Source organism: Pan paniscus, chromosome 12, assembly GCF_029289425.2.
Source record: "Pan paniscus chromosome 12, NHGRI_mPanPan1-v2.0_pri, whole genome shotgun sequence".
NCBI lineage: Eukaryota > Metazoa > Chordata > Mammalia > Primates > Hominidae > Pan > Pan paniscus.
The window spans coordinates 97,712,258-97,739,051 of record NC_073261.2 but is presented as its reverse complement, the minus strand read 5'-3'; the positions used below and the strand labels follow the sequence as shown (position 1 = coordinate 97,739,051).

Genomic DNA, 26,794 nt, shown 5'->3' with positions numbered 1-26,794 from the left:
TTTTTTTGCTTTGACATGATGAGTATGCACTGGTAGTAAAAGTAAATAAAATGTTGCAGTACAGCAATAATCGTGACACCCATGACGCTGCCAGGTTGTAACTGCATCTGTATAATTTGTGATGCACCGGAAAGCAGTGTGAAGTGATGAGAGTACCATATGTAGTCCATGACAACTGCTCAGCTCTGCCATTGTAGCATGAATGTGTCCAGTGATAAATAAATAAGTGGCTATGCTTCATTAAACTTTATGGCCACCAAAATTTGAGTTTCATATAATTTTTATATGTCACAAAGGATTCTTTTGTTTTGCTTTTTTGCAATCATTTAAAAAATGTAAAAAATTATTCTTAGGCCCCTAGCCATGCAAACACTGGCATTGGGCTAGATTTGACCCCTTGGCCTTAGTTTGCTGAATGCTGGTGTAGTTTTTTCTGCCTTTCCTAATGTAAACATGATTGTAGAAAGATAACCTTACTGGAAGTCAGGAAACCTTGGTGCTCCCACCAAAGTTGTGTGACTGATTAAGTCAGGTGAAATAAATTGGGATTAGGAGCCATGGTGTCTAGTCCTTGACAAGTCATTCCTCAATTTTTTTAATGTAATCACCTGAATTTCTAGTGTATCACATTTTGTGTGCCTCTCGGCAGCCATTCCATTGTTGAAGAGGCAACCAACACAGAAAATTGTTGAGGGGTTTTGATCTTTGACAAGGGAAGCATATAGTGTGAGCTCACCAGTCACCCTGGCTTTTTTCCCTGGAGACATTTCCTAGTTTGTGGCATAGGGGAAATAGATCCCAAATAAAAAGTGACGGTCTCACTGGGCTAAGGAAGAAACGTGGAAGTTTGGGGCCACTAAAGCAGTTGAAGCTTAAGTCCAGGAGAGGAGAGAACCACATAAAATCTAACCTCGAAATCTGCAGTCAGTTCCCTCTAAAGTCATTGACTGACTTCAGAGGTACACATAAGCAAGAGAAGAAACCCAGTAGAAAACAGTAGCTGAAAAGCTAAAGATCTGAGCAGACGTTTCAGTATCTAATGCCAGAGAGGCAAAAATGGAAGTTCAAATCCTGCCAAGTTAGAGGGGCCTTATTACACCCTGAGTTTTCCACTGTGGCCCCATCATGACCACTGCCTAAGATTGAAGGCAAAACTAAAACAGACCAGCCCTCAGGAAAATGAGTTACTGCTGTGCTGCTGCTAAAAGGAAACAGCCTTCTTTGGAGAAAGGTATTATCTAAAACTTCTACAATTTTGTATCCATAATTCAGTATTTCATTCACCAAAATAGGATATGCTGTTTTGGACAAGCTAATGAAACTGAATTGACCAAAAACCAATAGAAATTATCTAGTGCCGACAGAAAAAAAAAAAAGTGTACAGAAGAAAGCATGAGAGACTTATGTATTGCTGATAGACAGTGGAAAGGTCTATCATGTATAATAGGAATCCCAGAAAGAGAGGAGATAGACATACAATGGGATGGAAATATTGACTAATAATTTTCCAAAACAGAGATATCCAAGCACATATTAAAGAAGCTGTGTGATTCCAAGCAGGGTAAATAGAGAGAAAACCATATTGAACATAGCTGCTAGAAATCCAAGAGAAAGAGAAAATGTTAAATGCTGTCAGAAGAAAAAATTCATTATCTTCAGGGAACAATAATACGAATGATGGCTGATCTATCACCTGAAACTGTGGAAGACAGAAGACAATAGAATGGTGTTCTCTTTAAAGCACTGAAAGAAAAAAAATGACAACCTAGAATTCTTTATTTATTTTGAGATGGAGTTTTGCTTGTGTGGCCGAGGCTTGGAGTGCAATGGCATGATCTTGGCTAACTGCAACCTCTGCCTCCCGGGTTCAAGCGATTCTCTCCTGCTTCAGCCTCCCGAGTAGCTGGGATTACAGGCATGTGCCACCACGCCTGGCTAATTTTGTATTTTTAGTAGAGGCAGGGTTTCTCCATCTTGGTCAGGCTGGTCTAGAATTCTAAATCTAGAATATCCTTCAATAGTAAAGTAAAATGAAGACAAACTAAAGCTGAGAAAATATATTGCTGATATGCTGGCACTAGAGAATATTAAAGCAAGTTCTTTGTGTTGCAAGAAAATAACAGAGAAAAGCAAAGAACTGCAGAAAGAAATGAACAATGGTAAGGATAAATGTGAGTAAATACAAATTCTGACTGTTTAAAATAATAGTTGTGGCTTGTGGGATTTAAAATACGTGGAAACAAAAATACGACAACTGTAGAACAAAAGGCTGGAGGGGGGTGGTAATCAGTCAAAAGTGTATTTGTAATCTCTAGAGCAACCTCTAAATGAAAAAAGAATATATAACGAAAAGCTAATAGAGGAGAAAATGGAATAGTAAAAAAATAATTGATTACTCCAAAGAAATGCAGGGAAAGAGAAAGGAATGAAGAACAGATGGGACAAACAGAACAGATGACAGAATGGTAGACTTAAACCCAACTTCGTCGATGATTATATTAAATGTAAAAGGTGCAAATATTGGCTGGGCACCGTGGCTCACACCTGTAATCCCAGCACTTTGGGAGGCCGAGGCGGACAGGTCACTTGAGGTCAGGAGTTCAAGACCAGCCTGGCCAACATGGTGAAACCCTATCTCTACTAAAAATACAAAAATTGGCTAGGCGTGGGTGCCTGTAATCCCAGCTACTCAGGAGGCTGAGGCAGGAGAATCGCTTGAATCTGGGAGGCAAAGGTTTCAGTGAGCTGAGATCATGCCGCTGCACTCCAGCCTGGGTGACAGAGTGAGACTCCATCTCAAAAAGAAAAGGAGCAAACATTGAAATTAATGCAAAGCTCAGAAGACCTAACTATTATGGATACTGTTTACAAGGGATGTATTTTAAATCTGAGGACACAAATGAGGAAGTAAAAAAAAAAGGGGGGGGAGAGGGGTGTGGGGGAGACGATATCATGCACACATTAATCAAATGAAAGCTGACTTGGTTATATTTATGTTGGAAAAAGCTCTAAAACCAGAAATAACACTAGAGGTAACGAAGGGCATTATATAATGCTAAAAGGATAAATTTAATGGAAAAATATCTAAAATTTTTATATATGTAATAGTATAGGTCTAAAACTAAAAGGAAAGGTTGACAACTATTATAAAAAGTTAAAATAGACAAAACCACAACCATAGATCAGTGCCCCTCTTTCAGTAACTAGTAGAACAAACAGGAAAAAATCAGCGAGGATAAAGATTTGAACAACACAGCCACCCTGACCTACTTGGTGGACATAGAACACTTCACTCAATAATTTCAGGATATATATGCTTTTCAAATATGTATGAAACATTTACTAAAATATACCATATACTATACCATAAAGCACCCCTCAGTACATTTGAAAGAAATGACATCACAGATGTCAGCCAAAATCCATTTAATGAAAAACGTGAAAGACTGCCATACTAGAGTATATAACATTGCTGAGAGAAATAAATAAAAGGAGAGATACCATATTTGTGGATTGGAAGACTTGAAATTGTGAAGATATCAATTCTGTCTAGACTTACCTACTTATTCCCCGCTCCCCCCCACCCTTTTTTTTTTTTTTTTTGAGGCAGAGTTTCACTCTTGTTGCCCAGGCTGCAGTGCAGTGGCACGATCGTGGCTCACTGCCACCTCTGTCTCTTGGGTTCAAGCGATTCTCCTGCCTCAGCCTCCTGGGTAGCTGGGATTACAGGCACCTGCCATCACGCCTGGCTAATTTTTGTATTTTTAGTAGAGGCGGGGTTTCACCATGTTGGCCAGGCTGGTCTCTTCCTGACCTCAGGTGACCCACCCGCCTCGGCCTCCCAAAGTGCTGGGATTACAGGCATGAGCCACTGTACTCGGCCTTATTCCCAATTTAACACCTCACAAGTTTGGGGGTGGAGGGGCTAGACACAAGCCAATTTTAAAACATATTTGAAAGTTCAAAAGGAAAATCTAAAGAACAAAATTGGGATGTTTATATTACTAGATACCGAGACTTTATAAAAAGCCATAGTAATTAAGACATTGTGGTATTGATACAAAAATAGACAAATGGGGTAATGAGCTATATAGTGGCTAAAAACAGACCTGTTCCTGTGTGGTCACCTGATTTTTCTACAAAGCTGCCATTGCAGTTCAGTGGGGAAAAGGATGATCTTTATGATAAATGGTGCTGAATCAACTGGGTATCTGCTTAGATAAAAACCTTGACCTTTACATCAAACCATACACAAAATTAATTTGAGATGGGTTATAGAATGAAGTGGGCTAAAACAATAAAATATCTGGAAGGAAACATAAGGAAATATGTTTAGAGAAGGCAAGAATTTCTTGAATAAGATGCAAAAAGCCTTAACCAAAAAAAGATTGACTAAGATTTTTTAAGATTTAAATTCATTAAAGAACTTCTGTTCATCAAAAGATAGCATGAAGAGATGGAAAAAGTCCAGTTTTAAAGAATGAACAAAAGACTTAAAAACGAACTTGTCCAAAAAAAAAAAAAAAAAGATAACCTAAAGGGTCTATTAGGCACATGAAAAAGATACTCAATGGCCAGGTGCAGTGGCTCACGCCTGTAATCCCAGCACTTTGGGAGGCCAAGGCGGGGAGATTATTTGAGGTTAGGAGTTCGAGATCAGCCTGAGCAACATGGTGAAACCCTGTCTCTACAAAAATTAGCTGGGCATGGTGGTGTGCACCTGTAATCCCAGCTACTCAGGAGGCAGGAGAATCCTTGAACCCGGGAGGTGGAGGTTGCAGTGAGCCATGATCATGCCACTACACTCCAGCCTGGGTGCCGGAGCAAGACTCCATCTCAAAAAGAAAAAAAAGGGTACTTGACAACCTTGGTCCTCGGGGAAATCAAATTAAATCCAACGAATACCACCATATACCCAACAAAATGACTAAAATTAAAAATACTGATGATTTGCAGTATCAGTAAAGATATGGACCAACAGTGTTAGGAGGATTATGAATTGGTATAGCCACTTTGGGAAACTGATGGTATCTACTACTTAATGAAATAAACTGACCCGAGCAGTTCTACTGCTTTGTTCTATACATACCTAAGATAAATATGCCCATGGATATTCATAGCATTTGTAATAGCCCCAAACTGGAAATAATCCAAATAGAGTAGTAAAGATACTGTCATATGTTCATACAATGGAATACAGGTTGAATATTTTTTATCCAAAATGCTTGGGACCCCAAGTGTTTGGATTTTGGATTTTTTTCAGATTTTTGAGTATTTGTATTATACTTACCAGTTAAGCATCCGTAATCTGATAATCTGAAATCTGAAATGCTCCAATGAGCATTTTCTTTGAGCATCATATTAGCACTAAAAAAGGTTTCGGTTTTGGAGCATTTTGGATTTCAGATTAGGGATACTCAGCCTGTATTTCAAATGACTGTTAAACACAATTATATGGATGTATCTCACAGATGCAATAATGAGCAAAAGAGCATTCTCATGTTTCTTTTTATCTAAAAGTCTAATTCACAAATACATCAAATCAATGTATACTGATAGCAATAAGGATAGTAACCTCAGGCATTACTGTCATTAGTTAGGGTACAAGGGAATCTTCAGGGTTGCAGGAAGCATTCTGTACCTTGATCTGGATGATGGTTACTCAGGTATATAGATAGTTTAAAATTCATTGAGTTACACCCATAAAGTTAGTATACTATATGTATGTAATATGTTAAAATATTTTCTAAACAGTAGTAAGTATGGTAGATATTTGCTATCATGGGATTTTATCTGGTCTGAAATTACTACATGCTGAAAATTTCTAGGAAATTTTTGATCCAAAAATTTTACGTGGTGAAGTGGAAAAAGTACTGGCCTTTAAGTTAGAAGACTAAGTCTGAATCCCTCTCTGCTGCTTCTCACTCCCATCAGTCTTATAAAACCTGGGCACTGTGATCTTATGTGAGTTATTGAATCTCTGTCATTGTACAGTGGAAATAATAGCTTCTCTTTTCAATTCCTTGGGTGTGAAAAGGATTAAATGAAATGATTGATGTGAAGGTGCTTTGCACCTAATGAAGTATGCTGATTTATAATATTTTTATAATCCAGCAGCATTCAGATATCCAAACACTGGAATCCCTCATGGATGCTGTGATAGCAGTCTAGTTGCCCTGTGTAACAGGTTGCCCGGATGATTTCTTCCTTTTTTCAGAAGTCTTGAGAGTACATAAAGGAGCAGGACTTTTGAATTGGAAGACAGCTGGGATTGCCCTGGGACATCTGCCTTATTCTGTCCAACCTTTGGCTAATTTATTTCTAATTTCTAAAACTCTTGTCAGAGTTTAAACATTGGGAAAACCTTTAGCTTCTCTAACTGCATTCATCAACTCTTAAGATGTGACTGATTATTAAATGCACTTTTATGTGCCACTAAGTTGGTGGGGGGGGCTGCCAATTATAATTGTAAGAAGCTTTTAATTGCAAGAGTCTCACAACTTCAGAGATATTAGTTAAGGGAGAAATGTGCATCCTACAGTCAGTGAAAATATAAAAAGTTTCTGTGCAGTGTGTTTTTGGTAAATTTTTAGTTTCTGTGGATTTGCTTGACTTACAAGTTGAAGCACTTTATAGTTCTGTAAAAATGTTACACAATTACTTGAGAAGTCAAAATTATACAGAGGGAATAAAATAAATACTAGGTAAAATATTCACCACTGTCATTTGAATATTTTAAATTGACATACTGAAGTGACCCACATTAGTCTTTTGACTTAGTAGTCAAGTTACAACTAAGTTTTGATAATGTACTGTTCTTCTTGTTCATTGCTGTTCTCTATAAACAACTAATACACAGTAGACTCTCAAACATTTGTTGAATGAGTTAATACAGTTTGTAAGTACTTTTAGCTGTGTGTTTGTTATCTGAAAGCAGTTTGAGACCTTTAATTCTTCCAAGGCGAATATTTTTTTTTTGAGACAGAATTTCGCTCTTGTCTCCCAGGCTGGAGTGCTGTGGTGCGATCTCGGCTCACTGCAACCTCCACGTCCTGGGTTCAAGCAGTTCTCCTGCCTCAGCCTCCCAAGTAGCTGAGATTACAGGCACCCGCCACCACTCCCGGCTAATTCTTGTATTTTTTGTATTTTTAGTAAAGACAGGGTTTCACCACGTTGGCTAGGCTGGTCTCAAACTCCTGACCTCAGGTGATCCACCCACCTCAGCCTCCCAAAGTGCTGGGATTACAGACATGAGCCACCGCACCTGGTCACATTTTTTTTTTCTTAAACTAAAATCTTCCACATTTAAAACTAAAGCTGAGATGTCTTTTTGGTGTTAGAAAAACCCAAATATGCATCAGAAGTAGGTAATTGATGTTTGAGAACAAGCACTAATGAAGCTATATCAGTTCCCATAATAAAAGCAGTTCTGCTGATCATTGTTTTGAATTTCAGGGATAGTCTTATAAACTAGCATATTTGCTAAAGCACATTTGAATGTTGTCTGTGTCTCCTGTTTATTGCCTCCTTTTTACTTTTATATTAATATATTAATGGAATATATAGCTTTTGCATGTGGAGGCCTTTTTTTTTAAAGCCTCTTATTGACCTGACAAAGGAATCAGCAATTTTTAGCAAGAAATATGTGGAATTTTATTTTATTTTATTTTACTTTGGAGATGGGGTCTCACTCTCACCCAGGCTGGAATGCAGTGGCACGATCTCAGCTCACTGTAGCCTCTGCCTTCTGGGGTCAAGTGAACCTTCCACCTCAACCTCTGCCTTGAGTAGCTGGGACCACAAGCATGCACCATCATGCCCAGCTAATTTTTTGTATTTTGGGTAGAGATGGGGTTTCATCGTGTTGCCCAGGGCGATCTTGCGCTCCTGAGCTCAAGTGATCCACCCACCTTGGCCTCCCAATGTGCTGGGATTACAGGTGTGAGCCACCATGCCCGGCCTTTATTTTTATTTTGCAGAGACAGGGTCTTGCTCTGTCACCAAGACTGAAATGCCCTAGTGCCATCATAGCTCACTGCAGCCTCAACCTCTTGGCCTCAAGCAATTCTCTACTATGCTAGGCTAATTCTGTTTTTTAAAAAAATCTTTTGTTGACACAGGGCCTTGCTTTGCTGCCCAGGCTGGTCTCGAACTCCTGGCTTCAAGCAGTCCTCCCGCTTTGACCCCCTAAAGTGCTGGGATTACAGGGGCAAGCTACTGCTCCCAGCCTATTTTCTTTTCTTAAATGCTCTTTCACTTAAGATTAAATGAGAGCTCAGCTGTAAATTTAAGGTTAAAGGGAGTCAGGGGAGATGGTGATGAGAGGAAATGATTACAAGTTGAGTTCAGTGGGGCAAATAAGGAACTCTTCTGTCTCTCCGTGCAACATTCTGTTCCCCTTCATCCCACAAGTTACTGGAAACCATATTATCTTATGGCTCAGTAATGCAAAAATGCCTCACTCCATCTAAATAGCCTTTAGAGGTTTTAATATAATGATCTATTGGGAATGTAACGATAAGTTAATTTTTAATACATAGCTGATATCTTTTTTGTATTTGTTTTGATCAGAAAGTAGAGATAGGAGTTGCTAAAATTTTGGGGACTGCTGGTAACATTCCAAGAAAGTGTGTGAAGCTAAATCACCTACTGACAATTACTATTTAATCTCCCTTTCTTCATAGCACATTGTTCTTAATGATGCTGTTTTGACATCCTACTAGATGCGAGATAAGCAGGCCAGACCTTAAAGGGTGCGGGATCTGAAATGTTTTTTTGTGTGTGTGTGTTTTGTTGTTTTTTTTGTTTGTTTGTTTTGTTTTGTTTTGTTTTGTTTTGTTTTGTTTGAGACGGAGTCTCGCTCTTGTTGCCCAGGCTGGAGTGCAATGGGGCGATCTCAGCTCACTGCAACCTCTGCCCCCCTGGGTTCAAGCGATTCTCCTAACTCAGCCTCCCAATTAGCTGGAATTACAGGCATGCGCCACCACGCCTGGCTAATTTTGTATTTTTGGAGAGATGGGGTTTCTCCATGTTGATCAGGCTGGTTTTGAACTCCCGACCTCAGGTGATCCACCCACCTCAACCTCCCAAGGTGCTGGGATTACAGGCATGAGCCACCATGCCCGGCCCTGAAATCTTTTAGGTCTCTTTGGCTACTAGGTCCCAGGTTGGTCACAGGACAGCAAAAAACAGGACTGCATTTCATCAACAGCAGACTTCAGGAGCATCATCAGGAACCATTAACAATGAAAATAGAAGTCAAAGATCATAGAATAACATTATTTTAAACCATGGGACCAAATAGGGTAATTTGCTGCCTGTGTGACTTTTCTGATTTTTAAAGTATGGGCATGACTCTTTTTGAAAGATTATTATGAGTAAATTTTAGAAAACTGACTGTTTTATTTATCGTTTGTCAGTACGAGGATGTCGTCCAGGAAAGATTGTGCAGATGACTGAAGCAGAAGTTCGAGGCTTATGTATCAAGTCTCGGGAGATCTTTCTCAGCCAGCCTATTCTTTTGGAATTGGAAGCACCGCTGAAAATTTGTGGTATGTAAATGGGTAAAGTTGGAAACAACTCTTTTGAATCATGTTTTTCCTCCCATGTTTAAGATCTAGAGAAAACATTTTTTGAAATTTTTGTATAAAACAGATCAGTAGGCTTTACTAAATAAAAGTGTATAAAAATTGAAACTTATAAAAATGACAGGTTACAGACAAGATGAAAATACTTGCTATATATCAACAGATAAAAGGAGTTCTATTTATAATATATAAAGAGTTCTTATAAATAAGAGAAAGGCGATACAATATAAAAATAACATAGGAAGAGGAAGGTCTTAGAAGAAATTCAAATGGCCAGTAAACATAAGGACGTCAGCTTCTTTTTTTAGTAATCAGTGATGTGCAATTTAAAGCAAGTCTCCAACTCTAGTCAGATTATAAAAAAATACCAAAGATTGATGTTTAGTGTTGTCAAGGATGTCAAGAAAAGGGCATCATAGTACACTGGTTAGAAAAAAATAGGTGTATAATTTAGAGGGTCAATATGGCGATATCTGTGGTCTTCTAACTTTGATGTTATTTAAATTTGTTTTGAAGATTATACTACTTTATACCTTGTATTCTTTTAAGTTTTACAGTGACTTTTTTACAGTCCTTTGTACAGTGCCCAGCAAATAAGAGATACTCGCTAAGTAAATGTTTGTTTTTTGTTTGGTTGGTTGGTTTTTCTTTGAGACAGAGTTTCACTCTTGTTGCCCAGGCTGGAGTACAATGGCACAATCTTGGCTCACTGCAACCTCCACCTCCCGGGCTCAAGTGGTTCTCCTGCCTCAGACTCCTGAGTAGCTGGGATTACAGGTGTGAGCCACCACGTCTAGCTGACTTTTTGTATTTTTAGTAGAGACAGGGTTTCTCCATGTTGGCCAGGCTGGTTCTGAATTCCTGACCTCAGGTGATCCACCCGTCTTGGCCTCCCAAAATGCTGGGATTATAGGCATGAGCCACCGCAGCTGGCCAGTAAATGTTTGTTGAATGGATCAGTTAACTTAGAATATCACACCTTCAAGTAAGAGGTAGTAGTTCAGAATTTGGGGGAACTAATCAATCCCCTGTATAAACTTAAGCAAATGTAGTTACTTAGAGGTGATCTTAAAATGATTAGAATTAAAGTATTCTTTGAAGGTGTTCTTTAAAATGTAATATAGAAATAACTTGAAGGTAATGGAAGTTATTTGTACTACATATTTCTAAAGGTTTACTATTTGTCTCCATATTTGGTGTTAAAAAGTGACGTAAGTTAAACTACCAGATAATAAAATTGTTTTAGTTATCTATTGTTGTATAATAAATCATTCCAAAACTTTGTGGCTTACAGCAACATTAATTTACCATCTCACAATTTCTGTGGGTCAGGAATTCAGGAACAGCTTAGTGGGTCCTCTGGCTCTGGGTCTCTCACAAGGCTCCAATTAAGGCGTGATCTCGGGCTGCAGTCATCTGAAGGTTGAACTGTGAAAGGATTCAGTTCCTTATAGACTGATGGACTAAGAGCCTCAGTTCCAAATGAGCTGTTGGTCAGAGGCCTCCCTCAGTTCTTTGCTACGTGGGATGCTTCATTAGACAGCTGGTTTCATCAGCGAGCATGGAAGAAGGTGAGAGAGTGCAAGCAAGATGAAAGTCACAGTCTTTTGTAACTTAATCTTGGAAGTGACAGCCCATCTCACTTTTGCTTGTTAGAAGTAAGTCACCAAATATAGCCCATACTCAAGGGTAGGGGAGGATTACACAGGATGTGAACATTGGGAATCATTTCATAGAAGCTGCTTATAACAGTAACCAATTTTTCTAAAACTGACTCTTTCTCTTTTTAGGAGATATTCATGGACAGTATACAGATTTACTGAGATTATTTGAATATGGAGGTTTCCCACCAGAAGCCAACTATCTTTTCTTAGGAGATTATGTGGACAGAGGAAAGCAGTCTTTGGAAACCATTTGTTTGCTATTGGCTTATAAAATCAAATATCCAGAGAACTTCTTTCTCTTAAGAGGAAACCATGAGTGTGCTAGCATCAATCGCATTTATGGATTCTATGATGAATGTAAGTGAAAATAAAGACTTAGAAAAGTAATTCATGGAAACATTGCCTAATAATTTTCTGGTTCAGAAGAGTTCCTTTGATTCAGAGTTTTTTCAAAATAAGATCTGTCAGGCATAGGCCAGGAAGAGGAACCTGAAACTGGGAAACGTGTTACTAATTAAATTGGTTCCTTGAGATCTCCTTGGTCATATTTCAGATTGACTGCAGCTTACTTGGCTGAAGAGGCTCTTTTAAAATTAGTTTATCTAGTAAACTATCCAGGTGAAACAGAAGTCACTGTAGGCAGTGGCCCTTGGTTTTCTAGTGTCCATTAAGGTTTTAGCTCTCAGCATTCTTGTGGTATGACAGCTTTTATTAGTCCTGTGTCACAAGAATTATTGAGAAGTTCTGTGAAACTATTTAAAAGTCAAAGTTTAATATTATTAGAATTTAAATCTATGTCTGTAAACCTTGAAAGACAAAGATACTGAATACTCTGGGGTATCCTTATTTTACTCTCTTTTTCATTAGTAGGAAATCACCGATTTGGTATTGTATGTTTCCAAGTGTTATTATTAAAATAACCTACTAGGTTCAAATATGGTCTTTTGGTTTTATTAGAATACGGGAGTAAGTATTTATTTGGTTAATTACTACTTAGAATCAATTATAATCTTCAAATTGAATTTTTTATTGCTGTCTTCCCTATTAGAATCTACTTTTGCTTTTTTTCAATCCTTAATTATGTTAGAGACCTATTCAAACTCATAGCTCCTTGATTTATATAATGATTTGACAAAGTTTGAGGGTATGTTATATGTGCAGGCACTATTGTGAACACAGTGCGTGAAGCAATACACAATACAGATGATCTCTGTTCTCATGGAGCTTACATTTTTTTCCCCAAGTGTTTCTCCAGCATTGATTAGCCTTCCCTGTCCAGCCAAATAGCAGGTCATTGGCCTAGCTGGGACTATATGTCCTTGTAGTGAAAAAAGGCTGTATCAGGCTTCCAATGCTTAATGAAAATAGCCTTTCTTTTTTCTTTTTTCTTTTCTTTTCTTTTTCTTTTTTTTTTTTTTTGAGACGGAGTCTCGCTCTTCTTGCCCAAGCTGGAGTGCAATGGCACGATCTCAGCTCACTGCAACCTCCGCCTCCCAGGTTCAAGCGATTCTCCTGCCTCAGCCTCCCGATTAGCTGGGATTACAGGCATGCACCACCTTCCCTGGCTAATTTTGTATATTTAGTAGAGATGGGGTTTCTCTGTGTTGATCAGGCTGGTCTTGAACGCCCAACCTCAGGTGATCCACCAGCCTCGGCCTCCCAGAGTGCTGGGATTACAGGCGTGAGCCACGGTGCCCAGCCATGAGCTTACATTCTAATAGAAATGATTCTGTATTTGATTTTGTATTGTATTTTTATTTCTGAGATGTAGTGTGTGGTTTGAATTATTTAAATCAGACTAGCAGAGAGAAAGTGGGTTGGAGTACATCAAACTACAACATTCTTCCTAAAGCTACATCAGAAATGGAGGTATATTTTTAAAGGATAAAAGATGGGCAAGAATGTCTTTGGGGATAGAAATGACATCAAATGAAATAATGTATGGGAGAGCAACTTGTAAACAGCGCTTTGAGTTATGTACTTACTCATTAAGGGGCAGGTTGTGGCATAAAAGCACAGGAAGTTAGTACTTGTGTCTTTCATCCCTTCCCTAGCTTAGTAGTTGTACCTTATTACCAAATTCAGGAAAATCGAGTAACTCTAAAAAGGTGAACATACACTTGAGGTTGTCTTTGTCGTAGCTTTTTATGCTAGGCTACAGGAAAATTATAGCCTTTGTGCCTCTATTTATACTTGCTATAGTGCCAAGTTGTAATTCACACAAAAGAATACTGAACACTTGGAAATTTTCCTTCCTTGGCAATAAGTTTATACTGTGTTAATCAATGCATTAGTGTTAAAATGGACAGTTTCCAGAGGCACCTTTTCACTTCTGCTTGCTTGTTTGGCTAGGTATTTAACTAGTCCACACACTGAACAGAAAAAAATGAACTAAGAGCCTATTAGACTGTTTAAAAATTGCTATATTATACTGATCTTAAAAGACAAAAATTGTTTGATGTATTTCATAAAACACCTAGCACAATCTTTGGGATTTTTTAAGTGTTAAATTTGATTAGGTTTATTTTATTTGTCAGAAATTCTACGTATTTATGATGTACAACATGATGTTTTGAAGTATATATACATTGCAGAATGGTTAAATCCCGCTGATTTAACATATGCATTACCTCAAAAAGTTAGCATTTTGGGAGAAAACAACACTTAAAATTTACTCTTAGCATTTTACAAAGATACAATATAGTGTTAACTGTAGTCGCTATGTTATACAATCGATCTTCTGTATTTATTCCTACTACCCAACTGATACTTTGTATTCTTTAACCAACATCTTCCCATCCCACCCCTACCCCCAGCACAATCTTTGAAGTCTTGGTAACTTTACTGAAGGTATTGAATGTTTATTGTAGTTGTTGCCTTTTTGAAAGTACGTAAATAACATCTTTGCATTGTAGAAAAAGTTCTTCTTTATAGATAAACATGAAGAAATGAAGAAAATTGAAATCATTCATAATCCTGCGGCTTTGAGATAACTGATGAGAACAGTTTTAGATTTTTTAATTTATTCTATCTGTTCTTTTTACAGGCAAACGAAGATTTAATATTAAATTGTGGAAGACCTTCACTGATTGTTTTAACTGTCTGCCTATAGCAGCCATTGTGGATGAGAAGATCTTCTGTTGTCATGGAGGTAGACTAGTAAATTTGCCTTACAGATTTTTTTTTTCCTTCTATTATTCGGAAAATACCTGTAATAATCAAGAGGCTGTGGGAAAACAAAGCAGTGCTTGTATGAAAACTCAAGTGATTAAAACTGTTTTAAACATGGCTAAACCTCTTTTAATAATTAGACATTTATTTATAAATGAAAACGTAATGCTTCTTTAAATACAGTTTCACATATAAAGAGTGTAACTAGAGTTGTTTGAGAAAGTCTCCTTTGCCTCAAGTTTTAACAGAAAGACACCCCTGCTATTTATTAGTAAAAATGAGAGGATCGTTATCTTCCTGCCTATATTGAAATCTTTCATCAGAATCCAAATAAAATTGAGTTTCATATTCACATATATCAAGAATTCTAGGCTTCATATAACATATTTGTTTTAGTATTAACAATAAAATAATAAAATAACCTTTGGCAGATTGGTAGGTTACTCTGTATGGCTTATGAAATAAGCTTGAAGTTTTTTGAAAGTTTATTTGAAAAATTAATGTATATGTCTAACACCTAGCTAGTAGATAGTGTATGATCTGACCATCTTGAAGAGTTAAAAACCTGTTGCTAAGATATATTTATGAAACAGATAATTGAGTAATAAAAGGTATTTAATATGTCAGAACTTACTAAGACACTATGAGAAGTCAGGAGGAGGAAAGACTGGGTACATGTGTGTATGGAGGCATGGGTTTTAGAGGATAAATAGGCTTTGGAGAAGTTAAAAGGACTTGAGACACTCTTTGTTGTCTAGTTTAGGGAATGTGTAAGAACTGGCCTGACTAGAAGGTCAAGTACATGCTGGGAAATGATGGAATCAGATTATGGAGATTTGACTATTGAGCAACGGAGTTTGTTGAGTGATTTAATAACCATATTGGGTTTTTGTACAGGGAAGTAATTTAATGGAAATAGTGTAAGAAAATTAGTTTTTCATCAATATATGGGAAGAATTAAAGTGGAAAAACGCTGAAAAGATAGATGCACTTGCCTAGGCCTGAGGTAATAAATGGTTTATTCTCTGGCAGAACATAATTCACTATATTAATTGAAATATGTTTTCCAGTAGACATTAAACACGTAATGAATTGTAGTTCTTGTACATTAGTGTAGCTAAGGATAGAAGTGTAGCAGTATGGATACGAATGTTTAGCTTCATTCCTTGTGATGATACTTGGATTGCCTATCAGAGAGAAATAATAGCTTATATACCACTTCAAAGATTGCAGAGTATTTTTATGAGCTTTTCCTGTTAATCCTTCTGATCAATAGTTTATGACTTCATGAAGATAATGAACATGTTGGAGTGGGATGTGAAAAGAAGGTCTTAGGGAACCAAGTGAGGCACTTTCACTTAGAAGTTAAAATGTTTAAGATTAGTGGTAAGAACTGGCAAAAGTGGTAGGAAGGGTTGCAGTTGATTATGTTTCTATGAAGGCCAGGGAATGATTGGAAAAAAGAATGGTAGTTTTTTTTTTTCCTTGGGAAGTCTTTTGAAATATAAAGGAATTTCATTTCCCTGGTAGGGAAAAATGGAAAAAAACAATTATAATGCTCTATTATATCAAAGTGGAATTCCTAATAACTCTGTGTTGCCCTTTAAGACATTAAAAGGGGCAGGGCGCGGTGGCCCACGCCTGTAATCTCAGCACTTTGGGAGGCCAAGGTGGTTGGATCATGAGGTCAAGAGATCGAGACCAGCCTGGCCAACATGGTGAAACCCCGTCTCTACTAAAAATACAAAAAATTAGCTGGATGTGGTGGCGCGTGTCTGTAGTCCCAGCTACTCGGGAGACTGAGGCAGGAGAATCACTCGAACCCGGGAGGTGGAGGTTGCAGTGAGCTGAGATCACGCTACTGCACTCCAGCCTGGGTGACAGAGTAAGATTCTGTCTCGAAAAAAAAAAAAAAAAAGACGTTAAAAAGGAACACTTCAGTATCTTTAATTTCACATAGTGAATCTATTTTGATTAAATGCTTTTTATTCAGTGACTGTTAAAATATTGAAATTTTTAGCTGTTAGTACTATGTCTCATCTTTTTATTTATAGGATTGTCACCAGACCTGCAATCTATGGAGCAGATTCGGAGAATTATGAGACCTACTGATGTCCCTGATACAGGTAAGTGTAGAGAGAAGTTTAATTGTTTTGTGTAAAGTGTTTTCATATTTGAACTTGATTACATTTAGTGGAAGTAGGATTGGCTTATGTAATAAATAAAAGAGCTTTTTTCATAGTCAATAAGCCAGCTACAGATTACTTTATTTGCAGTAATACACAATTTTTCACTTTGCACTGATCCTCAAAATGCGGAACCTTTTTATTTATAGTCATAATGTAGTTATTTGATCACAAAAAAGATTTTGCTGTTGAGTCCTTATACCTATTTTTCTAAATTCCCTCATTCATACTAGCATTGGTTATGTTCTTCAAAAATTTGTTAAACTAGACAAAAGTTTTTTAATTAAAATAATCTATTCTTTGCTTCTTAGGCAAGGATACAACTACCTTCTTTTCAAATGTCTAGTAGTTTTTTGTTATTTTCTATGTCCTCTATTTCAAATTTTTAGAGCTTTTTTTCAAGGGGGTGTGGGAGGGATTTCATTCTGTTGCCCAGGCTGGCCTCGAATTCCTAGGCTCAAGCAATCCTCCTGCCTCTTCTGAGTAGCTAGGACTCCAGGCATGTGCCATACCTGGCTTAAATTTTTAGAGCTCTTAAGGCTCTAGAGACCTGTGGTCAGTTTTGTGAAAATTACATTGGAAATCTCTGGGAAGGCTGGGAGCAGTGGCACTCCCAGCGCTTTGGGAGGCTGAGGTGGGCAGGATCACTTGAGGTCGGGAGTTCCAGACCAGCCTGGCCAACGTGATGAAACCCCATCTCTACTAAAAATAACAAAAATTAGCTGGGCATGGTGGTGCATTCCTGTAATCCTAGCTACTCAAGAGGCTGAGGCACGAGAATTGCTTGAACCTGGGAGACAGAGGTTGCAGTGAGCCGAGATCACACCACTGCACTCCAGCCTGGGTGACAGAGTGAAACTGTCTCAAAAAAAAAAGAAAAGAAACAACAATCACCACCACAAAAATGCTGCTCAGAACTACACATCAACCATTATAAATGGTATAGATCCTCTGATGTCAGTAGCCATGTAATACACTGTACGTTGTAATAAATTGTGTTAGGAGCTTTTTTTTTTTTTTTTTTTTTTTTTTTGAGACAGAGTCTTGCCCTGTCACCAGGCTGGGGGGCAGTGGTGCAACCTCGGCTCACTGCAAGCTCTGCATCCCGGGTTCAAGTGATTCTTCTGCCTCAGCCTCCCGAGTAGCTGGGACTACAGGCGCCCACCACCACACCCGGCCAATTTTTTGTATTTTTAGTAGAGATGGGGTTTCACCATGTTGGCTAGGATAGTCTCGATCTCTTGATCTCGTGATCCACCCACCTTGGCCTCCCAAAGTGCTGGGATTACAGGCGTGAGCCACCACACCTGGCCTGCGTTATGAGCTTTTTTACATAACACGACTTGTTGTGTTGATTATTTTTTAAAGTATGCATTTTATCACAGTTTTTGATTGTAATTATAGAATACATTTGACTTAACAAACTGGTATTTAAATAGTATTTTATTTAAAATGCTGTTTTTAGGCCTGGTGCACTAGTTCATGCTTGTAATTCCAGCACTTTGGGAGGCCAAGGCAGGAAGATCACTTGAGGTGAGGAGTCGAGACCAGCCTGGGCAACATAACACCCATCTCTACAGAGAAAAAGAAAATTTTTTTTTTAATTAGCCACGTGTCGCAGCACCCCGGCTACTCAGGAGGCTGAGGCAGGAGGATCACTTCAGCCTGGGAAGTTGAGGTTGCGGTGACCTGTGATTGTGCTCCTGCATTCTAGCCTGGGTGACACAGTGAGACCCTCTCTTTCAAAAAACACCCAAAGTGCTATTTTTAAAATAAGGTATAATATAAATATGTATTACTAGTCATTCTTCAGAATATCTGTTTATAGTTCAGATGTAAATTTCAAGTGTGATATGCTAGGCTTCTGTTTTTAGCATGTTTTATTTATTTTAGCGTATTTTAATGAGAAGTTTTCGAGATGCTGAAAACAGTTATTTTGATCTTTGATAGTGTCTGCAACATTCAGAAATTTAACTTATAAGTTAATACATTATTTGAAGCAGCCTAGTTGATTGTGATGCTAGCTCATTAAACAATAAATCTTGACTCTGAAATTCTTTTTGAGACAGAATTTCACTCTTGTCGCCCAGGCTGGAGTGCAATGGCCTGATCTCGGCTCACTGCAACCTCTGCCTCCCAGGTTCAAGCAGTTCTCTTGCTTCAGCCTCCCAAGTAGCTGGAATAACAGGTTCCTGCCACTGTGCCCAGCTAATTTTTGTATGTTTAATAGAGACAGGGTTTCACCATGTTGGCCAGGCTGGTCTTGAACTCCTGACCTCTGGTGATCCGCCCACCTCGGCCTCCCAAAGTGCTGGGATTACAGGCGTGAGCCACCATACCTGGCCTGAAATTCTTATCTAGACCCTGTTAAGGTTAAAGAATTCCAGATTGTTGTTGCTACCATTATTTGATTTTTTTAATGCATCCAGAGTGTCATGTTTCCTAAACCTCAAACTGTATTCTGATTTTATACAGTTTTATTGTCTCACTGAAATTATAGATTCTTGAGATCGAGACCATCCTGGCTAACACGGTGAAACCCCATCTCTACTAAAAATTCAAAAAATTAGCTAGGTGTGGTGGTGGGCGCCTGTAGTCCCAGCTACTTGGGAGGCTGAGGCAGGAGAATGGCATGAACCCGGGAGGTGGAGCTTGCGGTGAGCCGAGATCGTGCCACTGCACTCCAGCCTGGGTAACAGAGCGAGACTCTGTCTCAAAAAAAAAAAAAAAAAAAAAAGAAATTATAGATTCTTAATACCTTAGCTTTCTACTGGAAAGAGGCTGGAAAGTATGAAAGCATTATTAAGCACTGGGTGGGTGTATATTTTCGAAGAGTCAGCTTCAACCAGAAAGGGCTTAAGAATTGAGACTGACTATTCCAGTGGATTTTGTGTGCTAGTGAATTTCTTAAAACATCATACAGGGAGCTTGGGATATATCAATGATAGAGATTGAATACATTGCCACTAATTCTACAAATGGTTTTATAATGCCTTTATCAAGATATGATGTACTGTAACTGAAAATGAAGATGCCCTTTCCTCCTAAACCATACTGCGATGTTTATGGATTATTTAAAATTCTTAAAACTGACTTAACTCTTTAAAAAATATCTTCTTGGCTGGGCGCGGTGGCTCACACCTGTAATCCCAGCACTCTGGGAGGCCGAAGGGGGCGGATCACGAGGTTAGGAGATCGAGACCATCTTGGCTAACACAGTGAAACCCCATCTCTACTAAAAATACAAAAAATTAGCCGGGCGTGGTAGCGGGCACCTGTAGTCCCAGCTACTCGGGAGGCTGAGGCAGGAGAATGGCGTGAACCCGGGAGGCAGAGTTTGCAGTGAGCAGAGATTGCACCACTGCATCCCAGCCTGGGCAACAGAGCGAGATTCCGTCTCAAAAAAATATATATATATCTTCTCTTAGCCACTGCAATTCTTAGAAAATCACTATCACCATCTCAACATCCACCCTTCTTTTAATATCACTACAGTTGGACTTTTACCCACTCTGTTACCCTCAATCACCAAGAAACTTGCATTGAGGTCTGATGATTTAATTGTAAGTTGCACATTTTTGGTCTTCGTCCTACTGCCCTTGTTCATGGCACATTTCCTACTTTAGGACGATTGTTTCCCCTTTCAGGATACGTTTACTATAAAATATTTTTAACCCTGACCTCTTTTCCAGGGCTCCAAACATTACCAAAGTCAAGGATCTGATCTGATTTTGTTCTTCCACATTTAAAAAAAAATCCTCAGGGTCTCAGTAGAAAATGTTTTTTTTTTCGCTCAAGTGATCTGTAGATCAAATACAATTCCAGTGAAATCACAATTGAGTTTTTTATGGAATTAGGCAATTGTTTTTAATGTTTATGTGGAAGAACAAAAGATCAAAAAGTAACCAAGACAATCCTGAAAAAAAAAATGGAGGATACTAGCCCTACCAAATATAAAGACTTATTAAAAAGCTCTAGTCTGTTATTGGCTCAGGGATAAGTAAAATAGACTAACAGAATAGACTGTGGTGCTCAGAAACAGTGGAACCGTAAGGAAAGGATGAACTGTTGAGGAAATACCACTGGGTTGTTTGGTTATTCATATGGAGAAACTACCCAAAAGATGAACAGCCTTTTCCATGTATTGTTGTGCTGTAAGTGCCATAACATATTTCCTATATGTGGAAAGGGTTGGAAAGTACTACCTTAAGAGGCCATGGAAGATTATATTTGTATGGTTTGTATGGTTGCTTTAACAAAAGTATAAGTTACATAGGCTGGAATACTTACGCAAGTGATGGTCATTGTTTAGTAAAAGGTAAGAGGGCAAGAAAGGAACTGAAATTTGATGTAGATGTGCTATATTCTATAAATCTGTAAATTTTGTTCTTAATTGCTGTATTTCTGTCCTTTAAAGGTTTGCTCTGTGATTTGCTATGGTCTGATCCAGATAAGGATGTGCAAGGCTGGGGAGAAAATGATCGTGGTGTTTCCTTTACTTTTGGAGCTGATGTAGTCAGTAAATTTCTGAATCGTCATGATTTAGATTTGATTTGTCGAGCTCATCAGGTATGAAATATAAAACTCTTAAGCTTTTTCTTTTTTCTTTGTTTTTTTTGGGGGCAGACGGAGGGACAGACAGATTCTTGTTCTGTCACCCAGGCTGGAGTGCAATGGCGCAATCTCTGCTCACTGCAACCTGTGCCTCCCGGGTTCAAGCAGTTCTTGTGCCTCAGCCTCCCAAGTAGCTGGGACGATAGCCGTGTGCCACCACACCTGGACTCTTAAACATTTATTATTTGTTAACTTCACATAAGCCCTCTCATTTTGTTTTAAGGAAACATATCCAAGAAAGCTAAATGAGTTGTACAAGGAAAGCAGTAGGAGAGGTGGCAGAGCCAGTTCCTGGATCTCACACTTAACAATCTAGTGATTTGTTAACCTTTTATCACCCTAAAAGAGGAAATGTTTAGAAATATTTTGGGGCTGGGCATGGTGGCTCACATCTATAATCCCAGCACTTTGGCAAGCTGAGGTGGGTGGATTGCTTAAGCACAGGAGTTTGAGACCAGCCTGGGCAACAAAATGAGATATTCCATCTCTACAAAAAAAATCAAAAATTTAGCTGGGTGTGGTGGTGTGTACCTGTGGTCCCAGCTACGTGGGAGGCTGAGGTGGGAGGATCGCTTGAGCCTAGGAGATCAAGGCTGCAGTGAGCCATGTTTATGTCACTGCTCTCCAGCCCTTGTGAAAGAGCCAGACCCAGTCTCAAAAAAAAGAATGTATTTTTGTAGTATACAGCAAACCTAACAAAATTTTCAGTGCTTCTTTGAAGCTTTGTAGATATGATTTAGATTTTTTTTTTTTTTTTTTTGAGATGGAGTCTCACTCTGTCACCCAGGCTGGAGTGCAGTGGCACAATCTCTGCTCACTGTAACCTCCGCCTCCCAGGCTCAAGCGATTCTCCTGCCTCAGCCTCCGGAGCAGCTGGGATTACAGGCACGCACCACCACGCCTGGCTCATTTTTGTATTTTTAGTAGAGACAGGGTTTCACCATGTTGGCCAGGCTGCCCTTGAACTCCTGAGCTCAAGTGATCTGCGCCTCAGCCTCCCAAAGTGCTGAGATGACAGGCGTGAGCGTGAACCACTGTGCCCAGCCTCATTTTTATATAATCTTTGTGCATAATGGCGATTTTGATAAGAGCAAACCACACTTTAAAAAAGTATTTTTGAGACCATTGAAGAATTTGATTGTGGCTCAGTGCAGTGGCTCATGTCTGTAATTCCAGCACTTTGGGAGGCTGAGGCAGGCAGATCCTTTGAGCCCCAGGAGCTGGAGACCAGGCTGGGCAACATGACAAAACTCCGTCTCCACAGAAGATACAAAACAGCCAGGTGTGGTGGCGTGCACCTGTAGTCCCAGCTTACTTGGGAGGCTGTGGCAGGAGAGTCGCTTGAGCTCAGGAGGCAGAGGTTGCAGTGAGTGTAGATCGTACCATTTCACTCCAGCCTGTGCAATGGGTGTGAAACTCAGTCTCAAAAGAAGAGAACATTTGATTGTAGACTTGGTAATAGGTATGAATTATTTAATCTTTTAATTTTTTGTTTTTGTTTGAGGCCGAGTCTCACTCTGTCACCTAGGCTGGAGTGCAGTGGCATGATCTCGGCTCACTGCAACTTCCGCCTCCCAGGTTCAAGTGATTATCCTGCCTCAGCCTCCCGAGTAGCTGGGACTACAGGCGCCTGCCACCACGCCTGGCTAATTTTTGTATTTTTAGTAGAGACGGGGTTTCACTATACTGGCCAGGCTGATCTCAAACTCCTGACCCCAGGTGATCTGCCCACCTCAGCCTCCCAAAGTGCTGGGATTACAGGTGTGAGCCACTGCTCCTGGCTGGTATCAATTATTTTAGCTGTTTCATAATCATTAATTGTTATGTAAGAAGAATGTCTGTGTTTTTCCAGGAATGCATACTTGAGTGTGTAGAGGTAAAATGACTTGCCTGGGATTTGCTTTAAAATAATATCAGCAAAGAGAAAAGGAGAGGGAGAAGATAAACAAATGTAGCAAAATCATGAAAAGTATTGAATTAGGCTGATGAGTTAATGGGAGTTAATTCAAGTCGTCTTTATCTACTTTTGTGTATATTTGAAATTTTTCATTATAAAAACATTTATACAGTTTAGGGTTTTTAGTTGTCTTTTATGTCCACCACCACTAGATTGTGTACTCTAAGGAAGGGATTACGACTTGTTTTTGAATCTCTGTTGCTTTATATAGTTGCTGACATTGTAGCATAGTGTATCATGCACATACAGTGTTGAATAAATTAATAAAAGCGTATTTAATTAAGTATATGCTGTCCCACAGTACTTCCCTTTCTTTCTGGAGCTTTACTCCCCATGACACTACTGCTGCCTCTTTCTTTGATCCTAAGTGATAAAAATGACTGGCTTTTTATTCTTTGCTTATTGTATATTACATGCCACTTTTATTTAGCAGGATTTCTTGGTGGTTCCATTGAAATGAGGTCATGTTCCCACATCCTTTGATTTTGGCAAAGTAGTTTTTTTTTTTTTGTGAGACAGAGTCTCACACTGTTGCCCGGGCTGGTGTGCAGTGGTGCCATCTCGGCTCGCTGCAACCTCCACCTCCCGGGTTCAAGTGATTCTCCTGCCTTAGCCTCCCGAGTAGCTGGGACTACAGGTGTATGCCACCAGCCTGGCTAGTTTTTGTATTTTTAGTAGAGACGGGGTTTCACTATGTTGGCCTGGCTGGTCTCGAACTCCTGACCTCGTGATCCGCCCGCCTCGGCCTCCCAAAGTGCTGGGATTATAGGCACGAGCCACCGCGCCCGGCCTGACAAATAGTTTTTTAAATCAGTAAAACTGTGTTTATGATTTTGATAAATATGCCTTCTATTAGATAAGAAGGCAGAATTGCTAAGTTTCCTAACTAAAATGACCCCTGATAATCAGTTTTTTTCAGCCATAGATCTTCATTCACTGGTCTTTTCAAAAATAAATGATGATTTTTAAAAATCAGGTTTCTGAACTACACTAGTTTGCATGGTCTTTTGTTTTCCAGAAACTGCCAAAATCCTTCTATTGTGCTTATTTTCAAATAATTGTCTCTAAAATTCTAGAAATATTCCCTTTAAAAAAGAAAATTTGAAAGAATGAACAAGTAAGCAAACTAAAAAACCAAGAACTAAAAACATGGAGTCCATGACCAGCCTGGGCAACACAGTGAAACACGAAACCCTGTCTCTACAAAAAAATACAAAAAACTGGCTGGGCAACCTTGGCTCACGCCTGAAGTCCCAGCATTTTGGGAGGCTGAGGCGAGTGGATCACCTGAGGTCAGGAGTTTGAGGCCAGCCTGAAAAACATGGAGAAACCCCATCTCTACTAAAAATATAAAATTAGCCGGGCACGGTGGCACATGCCTGTAATCCCAGCTACTTGGGAGGCTGAGGCAGGAGAATTGCTTGAACCTGGGAGGCAGAGGTTACCGTGAGCCGAGATCGCGCCGTTGCACTCCAGCCTGGGCAACAAGAGCAAAACTCCATCTCAAAAAAAAAAAGAAAAGAAATACAAAAAAATTAGCCAGGCATGGTGGCACACACCTGTGGTCTCAGCTACTCAGGAGGCTGAGGTGGGAAGATCTCTTGAGCCCCAGAAAGTTGTGACTGCAGTAAGCCAAGATTGCACCACTACACTCCAGCCTAGGCAGCAGAGCGAGACCCTGTCTCCACACAAGCACATACACAGAGAAACAACTAAAAACATGAGTGCCATTTGCTATGTGGAGCAGGGGTCACAGGGATTAGATAAGGTGGCTATGGTCTTAGGAGAAAAGGTTCATCTAAATTGTACCATAAGGTAATTTCAGCAGAAGCATGTTCCTAGTACTGAGGTAGGAGTTATTTTAATAAGTAAATGCCTTCGTAATTGCTTTTTTATATTAGCAAGTGGTGTAGGATAATTTTGCTAATTAAAAGATACCTAAAATAAATTGAAAAGTAATCTTGCCCACCGTAAATAAATATAAAATATTTACATATTATTGTGTACCTCAAATTTGTAGACTGAGAGAAAAATTGTTTAAATTACTCAGAAATTGACAACTGGTTCTAGAAATGTTAACTCATCAAGGCCAGGCACGGTGGCTCACACCTGTAATCCCAGCACTTTGGGAGGCCGAGGCGGGCAGATGACCTGAGGTCAGGAGTTTGAGACCAGCCTGGCCAACATGACGAAACCTCATCTCTACTAAAAATACAAAAATTCATCGGGCTTGGTGGTGGGTGCGTGTAATCCCAGCTATTTGGGAGGCTGAGGCAGGAGAATGTCTTGATCTGGGAGGCAGAGGTTGTAGTGAGCCGAGATCATGCCACTGTACTCCAGCCTGGGTTGACAGAGCAAGATTCCATCTCAAAAAATAAAAAATAAAAATAAAAATACAGTCTGTTGGCAGTTAATTTAAGGAGCATGATCCATGTAAATTAAACTCAACTTAGTAATGTTTTCAGTGTGTAGCCAGTAGTGTTTTCAGTGTGTAGCCATGTAATAATAATACATATTTTAAAAGCAAAGCAAGAAGTAAGCTCTTCGCAAAGTCGTTCATTGTCTGTTGTTGCTCATTTAATTAAGGATTCTGTAGTTGGATTATAATGCCCTCATCAAAGTAATAATTGATGTCCCTCTGAAAAACATGTAGATTAATTAAAATAAAATTTAAAACTTAAAAACAAAAAAAGTACTTAGTGTCCCAGCTCCCTGTAGTCATGATGCCTATTAGTATATTTTGTTTCATGGGGAGCCTTGCAAATGGCATGATTTTTAAGCTTTCAGGAGTGGTGAATTTATTATTCCAATTAAGCTAAATTGTTTCCATTATAGAAAAGGCACACCAGTTTTAATGTTCTAAGCAAAGTTTAAGAATAAAAATCACAACTTCCAAAACAAAACAGGGTGGTTTGGGGGTGAGGTGGGGCACAGTCTTTGCCACCTTAACCTTAATTAGTATAGATGGTTCAGAATTACCCACCAATAAATGTTTTTTCTTCTGACATTTCCTTTGACAGGTGGTGGAAGATGGATATGAATTTTTTGCTAAACGACAGTTGGTAACCTTATTTTCAGCCCCAAATTACTGTGGCGAGTTTGATAATGCTGGTGGAATGATGAGTGTGGATGAAACTTTGATGTGTTCATTTCAGGTATGATGTAAACATAAATATATAAGAACTAGAAATCTAATAAAAACTATTATCAGAATTCGTTTTAGATTTGTGAAGTTTCCTTGAGCAAGTGTTGAAAGTCTGTTTAATTCAGAAGTGATTACCACTCAAACTCATTAGATATTTCTATTTTCAGTCACAAAATTTCCAGCATTTGTGGTATATATCAAATATGACCGTTTTAGGGAACCTAAGTTACGTCAGTCATTCTTGATTCAGATGTTTAAATTGTTAAAATTCCTCTATGACCTTTTGAATAGTGGCTTACTAAAAGAATGTGAATGTAATGAATAGTTTAGGCTTTTGTTTTCTTTTGCAAAGTAAATGGGCGGAACAGACACTGGGAAAAGAATTACAAACTCAGATGAAAATAAAGTAAAATAGTTCCCTGGCTGGGCACGGTGGCTCACTCCTGTAATCCCAGCACTTCGGGAGGCTG

At 38.9% G+C, this 26,794-nt stretch overlaps 1 protein-coding gene across 2 annotated transcripts in view; it reads left to right on the top strand.

Annotated features, from left to right (window-relative positions):
• Positions 1 to 26,794, top strand: part of PPP1CB (protein phosphatase 1 catalytic subunit beta) — a 51,919-nt gene that overhangs the window by 18,585 nt on the left and 6,540 nt on the right. For both annotated transcript variants that reach the window (XM_034952869.3, XM_055108110.2), the window contains 6 exons: positions 9,420 to 9,551; positions 11,378 to 11,608; positions 14,298 to 14,402; positions 16,477 to 16,548; positions 21,026 to 21,177; positions 26,200 to 26,334. In XM_034952869.3, the coding sequence (XP_034808760.1) occupies positions 9,420 to 9,551; positions 11,378 to 11,608; positions 14,298 to 14,402; positions 16,477 to 16,548; positions 21,026 to 21,177; positions 26,200 to 26,334 (827 nt within the window). The remainder of the gene's footprint in view (positions 1 to 9,419; positions 9,552 to 11,377; positions 11,609 to 14,297; positions 14,403 to 16,476; positions 16,549 to 21,025; positions 21,178 to 26,199; positions 26,335 to 26,794) is intronic.